Genomic DNA, 13,448 nt, shown 5'->3' with positions numbered 1-13,448 from the left:
GATGGAAGGACTTTGTTCTTCGTCTCCAAACTATCAAAGATGTCAGCATTCCGCGCTGGATTTCTTGCTTCCAATCTCCAGATCGTGTTGAGCTTCACACTTTCTGCGATGCCAGTACACGGGTCTATGGAGTTGCAGTGTACATTGTGACTGGCTCCGGAGATGAATCCTGTGCGAGATTGTTGCTTGCCAAGTCCCGAGTAGCTCCATTGAGCCAACTCACTATACCGAAGTTAGAGTTGTGTGGTGCTACCTTAGCAGCTGAAACCATTGCCAAGTTCACTGATGCTGTTGGACCAGATGCAATCCATTTCTGGACTGACTCCACGATTGTCCTGCACTGGATCCACAGCCCTCCACAATCCTACAAGGTATTTGTAGCCCATCGTGTTCAGCGTATCCGGAAACATTCTTCACCTGATCAGTGGCGCCACGTAGTGTCTGAAGAAAATCCTGCAGACATAATTTCTCGTGGTGTCTCTCCTTCACAGCTCATGGACAATAGTTTATGGTTTGAGGGTCCTGAATGGATTAGATGTCCAGAGAGATCATGGCCACCACCCTTCAATCCCACTGCCTGTCCTGAGGCCAATTGTTTTCTGATCAAGGCGAAGGAGTTTGTCTTTGGAGATCTACTTCGAATGTTCTCATCTATTCTCAAAGTCCAACGGATCGTTGCATACTGCCTGAGATTTACCTATAAAGGTCCTCGTCCGCTTCCCAAGACCAATTTAGCCATTACAGCTGACGAGATGGAGAGAGCACTCCTTTTCCTCATTAAGATGGACCAACAAAGCTCTCTTCCGGAGGTTTGTGCTCAGCTGGAAAGGAGTGAGGCGCTCTCACGTGAGTGGAAGTCGCTTCAGAGTCTTGCTCTATTCTTGGATAGAGATGGCATTATCAGAGTTGGTGGAAGACTCAAGAATGCGGATGAGCCCTTCTCGACCAGACACCCAGTATTGCTCCCAAGATCCCTACTCACTTATAGAATCGTGCGTCATGAGCATTCCAAACAGTTGCACGCTCCTCCTACACTCTTATTGGCTTCCGTTCGCCAGAAGTTCTGGCCAATAGCTGGTCGAAATCTTGCCAAGAGAGTTGTGCACGATTGCCTGAAGTGCTACCTGAAGAAGCCCAAACCTTTGGACCAATTAATGGGTGATCTACCCGACCATAGGGTAAATTTGTATCGGCCCTTCCAAGCAACTGGTGTAGACTTCGCCGGCCCGCTCAACATGATCTCTTCCGCGACCCGGGGAGCACGGTCCCGGAAATCTGGAACCCAGAAAGTCTACATTGCCATCTTCGTTTGCATGGCAACGAAGGCAGCACACCTCGAGTTAGTGTCTTCGCTTTCAACGGAAGCATTTCTAGCCGCCTTCAGACGGTTCGCAGCCAGAAGAAGTACTCCTCGACATATCTATTCTGACTGCGGGAAAAATTTCGAGGGTGCTGCAAACGAGCTTATCCGACTCTTCAATCAGGAAGCGGCACAACAGGAGATTGTGAACCGCACTCAGGATGATGGTATCACGTGGCATTTCAATCCTCCTGCCTCTCCCCACCATGGAGGTTTGTGGGAGGCCTGCGTGAAGAGCACCAAGTACCACTTGGTTCGTGCCACGACATCTTCTGCTCTCTCCTATGAAGAGTTCCACACTATTCTATGTCAAATAGAATCCGTCCTAAACAGCCGACCTCTGTGTCTGCTGTCCGATGATCCCAACGAGAGGGACTATCTCACACCTGGCCATTTCTTGGTGGGAGCCCCTGGAAACGCTCCACCGGACCCGGACCTGTCACACATTCCAGAAAATCGTCTCTCATACTGGCAACATTGTCAAAGACGGGTGCAGGAGTTTGGGAGAAAATGGAGACTTCACTACCTCAACACCCTCCAACAAAGACCGCGATGGAAGATCGCTCGAGAGAATTTAAAGGTAGATGAAGTGATCTTACTCCTGGATGAGACGAGAGAGGGTTCGAAGTGGGTGCTCGGACAAGTGAAAACCATCCATCCTGGCACTGACGGCAGGGTGAGAGTGGTCTCAGTGAGGACTTCAAGAGGAGTGTACAAACGTCCAATAACGAAAATCGCCAGACTTCCCCAATCTACAGAAGACTCTTCTGGACTGCACCAGGAGGCGCACGTCCAGACCGGGGAGGATGTTGGGGTTTTAGTGTAAAATAAGAAGAAGTGACCGTTAATAAGAGAAGCAGATTCAAAATATCGATCAAAAGAGAGATGGAGGATGATATCGATATTAGTGGGATTTTCTCCTTCTATCATCTCTTCACTCTTGGACTTTCTCCCATGTTACTGTTAGTTCTTTCTTCATGTTCTCTGTGCAAATTTGGTGATTGGTGTGAAAAATTAAAATTTGAGGAAAAATTTATAATTAATTAAGTGGAAATAAAATTTGTAAATTGTTAAAAAGTTGTTTTGTGGAGTGGAAACATCAGCTGATCGGGGGACAGTGAAAATCCAGGAGGAAAAGCTTGAGTTTCGAGTGATTTCGAGAAAAAGGGGCCAAGATCCACCACGAGGTGACCCACCACAAAGGGAAGAGATTGCTTCTTGGCGGAAAAAGGAAAATTTTTTAATCCTTCTCGCCAAATACATTCCTTAACCAATCTCTCTTCCCTCCTAAAGGTATTGTACGCCTTCCCGGCCCTATAGATAGTGAGAATCTCTGTGCTAATGCTCTGCCACTGTTTTATTTGAAGGTAACTGCACCAGGGAAATATATTCTTATTGGGAGTTTGCTGATTCTAATAGAGCTTTCACATATTTTTCCCAAAGGTTTGCAACATTGTGCAGTGAAATCATGTTCACAAGGGAAACAAAGATCCTTAAGTATCCGGAGAAATAGTTGCAACAGCAGTTAGCAGCTGATAAGGAGAAAATCTCCTGGAAAAGGCTGCAAGGATTTCCAGATTCCGAAGACCACTTTTTCTGACAGAATGTATAGTAAATATCGCAAAAACTCCTGGAGAAAGACAAATAGGAGCCTCTACAGAACTCCCAAAGCAAGTGGAAAAGGACTTGGGCGGATGGGAAATTGAAATGTGCTAAAAATTGCATCCGCTTTAAAGTTATAACTGCTGGACAGCGCGAGGCGTCTGTGAAATTTACAGAACCTCTTTTTGGTTGGACGTCCGGGTAGTTCTTGGTAATTAGCGTTCCTCAACTGTTACCCGGACATAAAGGAGGGATTAGCATAACCATCAAATGTGCAAGTATACAGAGAAAACCCTCAAGATTTGATTATCTACATATTTTGTATGATATTTTGTCATTAATATCACTATGTCCAACTTTCCAAAAGTTTTTGTCCAACTTTCCAAAATTTTGTCCATCTTTTCAAAATGTGTTATTTTTTAATTTTCGTGAATTTTCCGATTATTCGGTTGCAATATTTAATAACAACTGTTAAGATTCTGTTAAAATATTTGTCAAAGAATCCCATGATACAAAAAAATGGTAAAAAATAATTATTTATTCAGTCTAAAAATGGATTTGAAATTGGATTTTTTCTTAAGTGTCTCGCTTTCCACGATTTACCCTATATATTTACACCTAAAACGTGTTAATGAGGAAAAAAAGTTCATCGCATCACCTCCCTGAAGCTGGCCGAAGGCCAGCCGAATGCGGGTTTGTGACTTGGCTAAGAAAAACCGTTGCAAATTCAAATATTTTTTTGTGTCTTGACTAAAAAACACTGAGAAAAATTAAAATAAATGCAGGAAAATGAAATGAAAATTCAGGAAAAACTTCATTTAAATGAAAATTAAGGTGCGTGTCTTGGCTAAAATAAAATATTTTCTCTCATATTTTCCAATATTTTCTTTCAAAACATAATTCATAAAGATACAAATTTCAAACAAAATATCCTGATCCACTTAATTGATACCACTAGGTAGGAGTTGAAAAAACTCAGTAATAATCACATTTACATGTATTTTCCTAAATCCAATGAAGAAAATTAGCAAACATATCAAAGAATCAATTTTCTCCTACGGGGTTGCTGCAGATGTGACATCCCAAAATAAGTAGCCCACTTCATCCTGAACATGATCTACCATGCGTCATATGCGAAGGAATTCTGACTTCCGGTTTATAAGCCCATGACTCTGACCCATGTAAGAAAAACTCAATGAGAATCCATTTCTACTAAATAGTTAATTCTTCCAATTTTCTCCTACGGGGTTGATGCAGATGTGACATCCCAAAATAAATAGCCCACTTCATCCTGAACATGATCTACAATGCGTCATGTGCGAAGGAATTCTGACTTCCGGTTTATAAGCCCATGACTCTGACCCATGTAAGAAAAACTCAATGAGAATCCATTTCTACTAAATAGTTAATTCTTCCAATTTTCTCCTACGGGGTTGCTGCAGATGTGACATCCCAAAATAAGTAGCCCACTTCATCCTGAACATGATCTACCATGCGTCATATGCGAAGGAATTCTGACTTCCGGTTTATAAGCCCATGACTCTGACCCATGTAAGAAAAACTCAATGAGAATCCATTTCTACTAAATAGTTAATTCTTCCAATTTTCTCCTACGGGGTTGCTGCAGATGTGACATCCTAAAATAAATAGCCCACTTCATCCTGAACATGATCTACCATGCGTCATATGCGAAGGAATTCTGACTTCCGGTTTATAAGCCCATGACTCTGACCCATGTAAGAAAAACTCAATGAGAATCCATTTCTACTAAATAGTTAATTCTTCCAATTTTCTCCTACGGGGTTGATGCAGATGTGACATCCCAAAATAAATAGCCCACTTCATCCTGAACATGATCTACCATGCGTCATATGCGAAGGAATTCTGACTTCCGGTTTATAAGCCCATGACTCTGACCCATGTAAGAAAAACTCAATGAGAATCCATTTCTACTAAATAGTTAATTCTTCCAATTTTCTCCTACGGGGTTGATGCAGATGTGACATCCTAAAATAAATAGCCCACTTCATCCTGAACATGATCTACCATGCGTCATATGCGAAGGAATTCTGACTTCCGGTTTATAAGCCCATGACTCTGACCCATGTAAGAAAAACTCAATGAGAATCCATTTCTACTAAATAGTTAATTCTTCCAATTTTCTCCTACGGGGTTGCTGCAGATGTGACATCCTAAAATAAATAGCCCACTTCATCCTGAACATGATCTACCATGCGTCATGTGCGAAGGAATTCTGACTTCCGGTTTATAAGCCCATGACTCTGACCCATGTAAGAAAAACTCAATGAGAATCCATTTCTACTAAATAGTTAATTCTTCCAATTTTCTCCTACGGGGTTGATGCAGATGTGACATCCTAAAATAAATAGCCCACTTCATCCTGAACATGATCTACCATGCGTCATATGCGAAGGAATTCTGACTTCCGGTTTATAAGCCCATGACTCTGACCCATGTAAGAAAAACTCAATGTGAATCCATTTCTACTAAATAGTTAATTCTTCCAATTTTCTCCTACGGGGTTGCTGCAGATGTGACATCCTAAAATAAATAGCCCACTTCATCCTGAACATGATCTACCATGCGTCATATGCGAAGGAATTCTGACTTCCGGTTTATAAGCCCATGACTCTGACCCATGTAAGAAAAACTCAATGAGAATCCATTTCTACTAAATAGTTAATTCTTCCAATTTTCTCCTACGGGGTTGATGCAGATGTGACATCCTAAAATAAATAGCCCACTTCATCCTGAACATGATCTACCATGCGTCATATGCGAAGGAATTCTGACTTCCGGTTTATAAGCCCATGACTCTGACCCATGTAAGAAAAACTCAATGAGAATCCATTTCTACTAAATAGTTAATTCTTCCAATTTTCTCCTACGGGGTTGCTGCAGATGTGACATCCTAAAATAAATAGCCCACTTCATCCTGAACATGATCTACCATGCGTCATGTGCGAAGGAATTCTGACTTCCGGTTTATAAGCCCATGACTCTGACCCATGTAAGAAAAACTCAATGAGAATCCATTTCTACTAAATAGTTAATTCTTCCAATTTTCTCCTACGGGGTTGATGCAGATGTGACATCCCAAAATAAATAGCCCACTTCATCCTGAACATGATCTACCATGCGTCATATGCGAAGGAATTCTGACTTCCGGTTTATAAGCCCATGACTCTGACCCATGTAAGAAAAACTCAATGAGAATCCATTTCTACTAAATAGTTAATTCTTCCAATTTTCTCCTACGGGGTTGATGCAGATGTGACATCCTAAAATAAATAGCCCACTTCATCCTGAACATGATCTACCATGCGTCATATGCGAAGGAATTCTGACTTCCGGTTTATAAGCCCATGACTCTGACCCATGTAAGAAAAACTCAATGAGAATCCATTTCTACTAAATAGTTAATTCTTCCAATTTTCTCCTACGGGGTTGCTGCAGATGTGACATCCTAAAATAAATAGCCCACTTCATCCTGAACATGATCTACCATGCGTCATGTGCGAAGGAATTCTGACTTCCGGTTTATAAGCCCATGACTCTGACCCATGTAAGAAAAACTCAATGAGAATCCATTTCTACTAAATAGTTAATTCTTCCAATTTTCTCCTACGGGGTTGATGCAGATGTGACATCCTAAAATAAATAGCCCACTTCATCCTGAACATGATCTACCATGCGTCATATGCGAAGGAATTCTGACTTCCGGTTTATAAGCCCATGACTCTGACCCATGTAAGAAAAACTCAATGTGAATCCATTTCTACTAAATAGTTAATTCTTCCAATTTTCTCCTACGGGGTTGCTGCAGATGTGACATCCTAAAATAAATAGCCCACTTCATCCTGAACATGATCTACCATGCGTCATATGCGAAGGAATTCTGACTTCCGGTTTATAAGCCCATGACTCTGACCCATGTAAGAAAAACTCAATGAGAATCCATTTCTACTAAATAGTTAATTCTTCCAATTTTCTCCTACGGGGTTGATGCAGATGTGACATCCTAAAATAAATAGCCCACTTCATCCTGAACATGATCTACCATGCGTCATATGCGAAGGAATTCTGACTTCCGGTTTATAAGCCCATGACTCTGACCCATGTAAGAAAAACTCAATGAGAATCCATTTCTACTAAATAGTTAATTCTTCCAATTTTCTCCTACGGGGTTGATGCAGATGTGACATCCTAAAATAAATAGCCCACTTCATCCTGAACATGATCTACCATGCGTCATATGCGAAGGAATTCTGACTTCCGGTTTATAAGCCCATGACTCTGACCCATGTAAGAAAAACTCAATGAGAATCCATTTCTACTAAATAGTTAATTCTTCCAATTTTCTCCTACGGGGTTGCTGCAGATGTGACATCCCAAAATAAGTAGCCCACTTCATCCTGAACATGATCTACCATGCGTCATGTGCGAAGGAATTCTTACTTCCGGTTTATGAGCCCATGAGTCATATGAGAGATCGACGCCGAGAAATTTTCGGCGGCTGCGGCTAAAATTTTAAAAATGTCTACGGCTCGCTGCGCGCCGGCGCGCCAGCCGAGGATATCGGCTGCGGCTCAACCAGGCGCGCCGGATTTTTTTCATATTTTTCGATTACAATCACTATTATACACCGATTGTCCTCAAAATTAGAATATTTTTTGCTAGAATTACAAAATTATAAATAGAAAACGTTTAGTAGCAATCAAAGCTTTTAAAGGAAAACCTATCAATTTTAGAATTGAGCATGACATTTGCCTATTACTAACGCACAATAAAGTAAAAGGTGAATTTCATTGGCATGTGATAAGGAAAATAATTTTATCTGAATGGCAAAATGTCCGAAAATTTCCCAAAATGGGGCAAATTGAAACAAAACTGAAATTATTTCAGAAGAGAACAAAAAATGCATTTTTACTTACTCCAAAATATTTGTAATCAGGAAACATTGGACAAAACTTATCAAAACTGACATTTAACTTTTTAGATGAGCTCTTCGAAAACATGAGATATATTCACTTAGCATAGAAAATTTACTACTTTACAACTTCCGAAAATATGATTTTCGAATCATTTTATATCGATTCTCAAATGTACTGCGGAAAATATTGTTGTGATGTGTAACTTATTACATTTTTCTCTTGACAAAATGTTCAATTGATATAATTTTACAAAAAATATATATTCTACAATTTCGAGATGTTCTTCTACTTTACACTTCTACTTTAGAATTTTAATGCGATTCACATTGATGATCGCTAATAAACATACTAAGGGGTAATTTGCAAATTTGAATCACTAAATATTTAGGATTTGATCTACCCAAAATCTTTTCTAAATAGGATTGAATTAATTTCAATAGAATATGGTGGTAGATTTATTGAAAATCTGAAGAAAGAAATTCTTAGTGATTTTTAGTAATTAATTTTTGATTTTATCTCCTCATAATGTAAATTATTTATTAGAGCAGTAGCATTAATATTTTATATATATAGGACTTACTTCAGAACTTTTGTAAGATAAATACTAGAAACCATCTGAGTTGATTGTAGAAGCACTTCACCTAATTTTGGAAATTCCATGATTGATTTTAAAGGTTCTCTTAAGTCAATTAGAAAACACTGGAATATGACCACTCATCACAAATACACTTGATTTTAGAAGTTTTCAGTTTAATTTTTATAAGTTTCTCAGAGTCAATCCAAAAACAAGTTTATTTATTTATTTATTAGTTTTGAGCATGAGCTCTGAGGATGTTTTTACAACATCATACTACCTTGAGCTGTGCGACTTTTTTAAACATATTATTGACCCTATTATAGTGAAGCTGTGGCTCTTTTGTGCAAAATCTTAACCTTTTAATATTTAAGAAATGTGGGCTTATTAATTTGACAACCAAAAAGTGACATTTAAAATTCCCGTAATGCATGGTTTTTACGACATGTTATTTGCCAATACTTTTTTTTGTAAAATTATTCCACTATTCTTTTACTAAATTTAATCCTTTTTAGTATAGATTTAAGGTTTTAGAATTAGAAATTTCTTAGATGAGTAAAAACAGATAAATTGGCTCATCCGCAAAAGGATTGCTTTTAAAAATCCTTTTTTGAATTAAAGTTTCTCTTTATGTAGTAGGGTAAAATAACGTAATTTGGAACATGATCCAAATGGAAATTCTTCACAACTGCATATAAAAATATAGAATTTTTCATTAATAAACACAGTACTAAATTTCCATTTACAATAATTTCTCTGTTGCAATCTTATTATCGGATTCTTCGTGTTCCAGATAAATCTAAATTCCATTCACATTAATAAGTTTTAGTTCAGGGGCATCTCGACATTAATTTTTCCATACGTTTTTGTATAAAGGCACTGTAACCTAAAGGTAAGTTTTTTCTTACGGAGAATTGACTTATCACTTTGATATATTTTGAAATTGTGCGTTTAAAGCTATATAAATATACATATTTCATAATATTCGCCGAAAATACAAGAATTACGAGCAAATTTGTTTAAGATGCGATGCAATATATGTGCAAAATTTTTACAAAGAAAAGTGAAAAATAGTTTTACTAAATATTAGGTTTGATGGTCCGCTGTTCTAATTAAAAATGTTCCTATTTTTGGGTCAGGCTCTGAATTGATTTATTTTACCCTGTCATGATTCTTTTGCTTAATAAGTTTGCTTTTACTATTAAAATCGGATATTCCGACCAACTGTTTCTACAAAAAAAATATCAACAAATTATGAGGTGTTTTAAAAATAAATAAACTTGTTTTTAGATTGACTCTGGGAAACTTATAAAAATCAAACTGAAAACTTCTAAAATCAAGTGTATTTGTGATGAGTGGTCATATTCCAGTGTTTTCTAATTGACTTAAGAGAACCTTTAAAATCAATCATGGAATTTCCAAAATTAGGTGAAGTGCTTCTACAATCAACTCAGATGGTTTCTAGTATTTATCTTACAAAAGTTCTGAAGTAAGTCCTAAATATATAAAATATTAAGGCTACTGCTCTAATAAATAATTTACATTATGAGGAGATAAAATCAAATATTAATTACAAAAAATCACTAAGAATTTCTATCTTCAGATTTTCAATAAATCTACCACCATATTCTATTGAAATTAATTCAATCCTATTTAGAAAAGATTTTGGGTTGATCAAATCCTAAATATTTAGTGATTCAAATTTGCAAATTACCCCTTAGTATGTTTATTAGCGATCATCAATGTGAATCGCATTAAAATTCTAAAGTAGAAGTGTAAAGTAGAAGAACATCTCGAAATTGTAGAATATATATTTTTTGTAAAATTATATCAATTGAACATTTTGTCAAGAGAAAAATGTAATAAGTTACACATCACAACAATATTTTCCGCAGTACATTTGAGAATCGATATAAAATGACTCGAAAATCATATTTTCGGAAGTTGTAAAGCAGTAAATTTTCTATGCTAAGTGAATATATCTCATGTTTTCGAAGAGCTCATCTAAAAAGTTAAATGTCAGTTTTGATAAGTTTTGTCCAATGTTTCCTGATTACAAATATTTTGGAGTAAGTAAAAATGCATTTTTTGTTCTCTTCTGAAATAATTTCAGTTTTGTTTCAATTTGCCCCATTTTGGGAAATTTTCGGACATTTTGCCATTCAGATAAAATTATTTTCCTTATCACATGCCAATGAAATTCACCTTTTACTTTATTGTGCGTTAGTAATAGGCAAATGTCATGCTCAATTCTAAAATTGATAGGTTTTCCTTTAAAAGCTTTGATTGCTACTAAACGTTTTCTATTTATAATTTTGTAATTCTAGCAAAAAATATTCTAATTTTGAGGACAATCGGTGTATAATAGTGATTGTAATCGAAAAATATGAAAAAAATCCGGCGCGCCTGGTTGAGCCGCAGCCGATATCCTCGGCTGGCGCGCCGGCGCGCAGCGAGCCGTAGACATTTTTAAAATTTTAGCCGCAGCCGCCGAAAATTTCTCGGCGTCGATCTCTCATATGACTCATGGGCTCATAAACCGGAAGTAAGAATTCCTTCGCACATGACGCATGGTAGATCATGTTCAGGATGAAGTGGGCTACTTATTTTGGGATGTCACATCTGCAGCAACCCCGTAGGAGAAAATTGGAAGAATTAACTATTTAGTAGAAATGGATTCTCATTGAGTTTTTCTTACATGGGTCAGAGTCATGGGCTCATAAACCGGAAGTAAGAATTCCTTCGCACATGACGCATGGTAGATCATGTTCAGGATGAAGTGGGCTATTTATTTTGGGATGTCACATCTGCATCAACCCCGTAGGAGAAAATTGGAAGAATTAACTATTTAGTAGAAATGGATTCTCATTGAGTTTTTCTTACATGGGTCAGAGTCATGGGCTTATAAACCGGAAGTCAGAATTCCTTCGCACATGACGCATGGTAGATCATGTTCAGGATGAAGTGGGCTATTTATTTTGGGATGTCACATCTGCATCAACCCCGTAGGAGAAAATTGGAAGAATTAACTATTTAGTAGAAATGGATTCTCATTGAGTTTTTCTTACATGGGTCAGAGTCATGGGCTTATAAACCGGAAGTCAGAATTCCTTCGCACATGACGCATGGTAGATCATGTTCAGGATGAAGTGGGCTATTTATTTTAGGATGTCACATCTGCAGCAACCCCGTAGGAGAAAATTGGAAGAATTAACTATTTAGTAGAAATGGATTCTCATTGAGTTTTTCTTACATGGGTCAGAGTCATGGGCTTATAAACCGGAAGTCAGAATTCCTTCGCACATGACGCATGGTAGATCATGTTCAGGATGAAGTGGGCTATTTATTTTAGGATGTCACATCTGCAGCAACCCCGTAGGAGAAAATTGGAAGAATTAACTATTTAGTAGAAATGGATTCTCATTGAGTTTTTCTTACATGGGTCAGAGTCATGGGCTTATAAACCGGAAGTCAGAATTCCTTCGCACATGACGCATGGTAGATCATGTTCAGGATGAAGTGGGCTATTTATTTTGGGATGTCACATCTGCATCAACCCCGTAGGAGAAAATTGGAAGAATTAACTATTTAGTAGAAATGGATTCTCATTGAGTTTTTCTTACATGGGTCAGAGTCATGGGCTTATAAACCGGAAGTCAGAATTCCTTCGCACATGACGCATGGTAGATCATGTTCAGGATGAAGTGGGCTATTTATTTTAGGATGTCACATCTGCAGCAACCCCGTAGGAGAAAATTGGAAGAATTAACTATTTAGTAGAAATGGATTCTCATTGAGTTTTTCTTACATGGGTCAGAGTCATGGGCTTATAAACCGGAAGTCAGAATTCCTTCGCACATGACGCATGGTAGATCATGTTCAGGATGAAGTGGGCTATTTATTTTAGGATGTCACATCTGCAGCAACCCCGTAGGAGAAAATTGGAAGAATTAACTATTTAGTAGAAATGGATTCTCATTGAGTTTTTCTTACATGGGTCAGAGTCATGGGCTTATAAACCGGAAGTCAGAATTCCTTCGCACATGACGCATGGTAGATCATGTTCAGGATGAAGTGGGCTATTTATTTTAGGATGTCACATCTGCAGCAACCCCGTAGGAGAAAATTGGAAGAATTAACTATTTAGTAGAAATGGATTCTCATTGAGTTTTTCTTACATGGGTCAGAGTCATGGGCTTATAAACCGGAAGTCAGAATTCCTTCGCACATGACGCATGGTAGATCATGTTCAGGATGAAGTGGGCTATTTATTTTGGGATGTCACATCTGCATCAACCCCGTAGGAGAAAATTGGAAGAATTAACTATTTAGTAGAAATGGATTCTCATTGAGTTTTTCTTACATGGGTCAGAGTCATGGGCTTATAAACCGGAAGTCAGAATTCCTTCGCACATGACGCATGGTAGATCATGTTCAGGATGAAGTGGGCTATTTATTTTAGGATGTCACATCTGCAGCAACCCCGTAGGAGAAAATTGGAAGAATTAACTATTTAGTAGAAATGGATTCTCATTGAGTTTTTCTTACATGGGTCAGAGTCATGGGCTTATAAACCGGAAGTCAGAATTCCTTCGCACATGACGCATGGTAGATCATGTTCAGGATGAAGTGGGCTATTTATTTTAGGATGTCACATCTGCAGCAACCCCGTAGGAGAAAATTGGAAGAATTAACTATTTAGTAGAAATGGATTCTCATTGAGTTTTTCTTACATGGGTCAGAGTCATGGGCTTATAAACCGGAAGTCAGAATTCCTTCGCACATGACGCATAGTAGATCATGTTCAGGATGAAGTGGGCTATTTATTTTAGGATGTCACATCTGCATCAACCCCGTAGGAGAAAATTGGAAGAATTAACTATTTAGTAGAAATGGATTCTCATTGAGTTTTTCTTACATGGGTCAGAGTCATGGGCTCATAAACCGGAAGTAAGAA

The 13,448-nt window shown here is 38.1% G+C and overlaps 1 protein-coding gene across 1 annotated transcript in view; it reads left to right on the top strand.

The window, feature by feature from the left end:
- Positions 1 to 2,186, top strand: part of LOC129800304 (uncharacterized) — a 2,720-nt gene extending 534 nt beyond the window's left edge. The window contains exon 2 of the mRNA XM_055844591.1: positions 82 to 2,186. Coding sequence (XP_055700566.1) covers positions 82 to 2,186 — 2,105 coding nt within the window. The remainder of the gene's footprint in view (positions 1 to 81) is intronic.
- Positions 2,187 to 13,448: the final 11,262 nt, after the last annotated feature.

This window comes from Phlebotomus papatasi, chromosome 2, assembly GCF_024763615.1.
Source record: "Phlebotomus papatasi isolate M1 chromosome 2, Ppap_2.1, whole genome shotgun sequence".
In the NCBI taxonomy this organism is placed as follows: domain Eukaryota; kingdom Metazoa; phylum Arthropoda; class Insecta; order Diptera; family Psychodidae; genus Phlebotomus; species Phlebotomus papatasi.
Note: the sequence above shows the minus strand (reverse complement) of the source record. Positions and strands in the feature narration are given on the sequence as shown.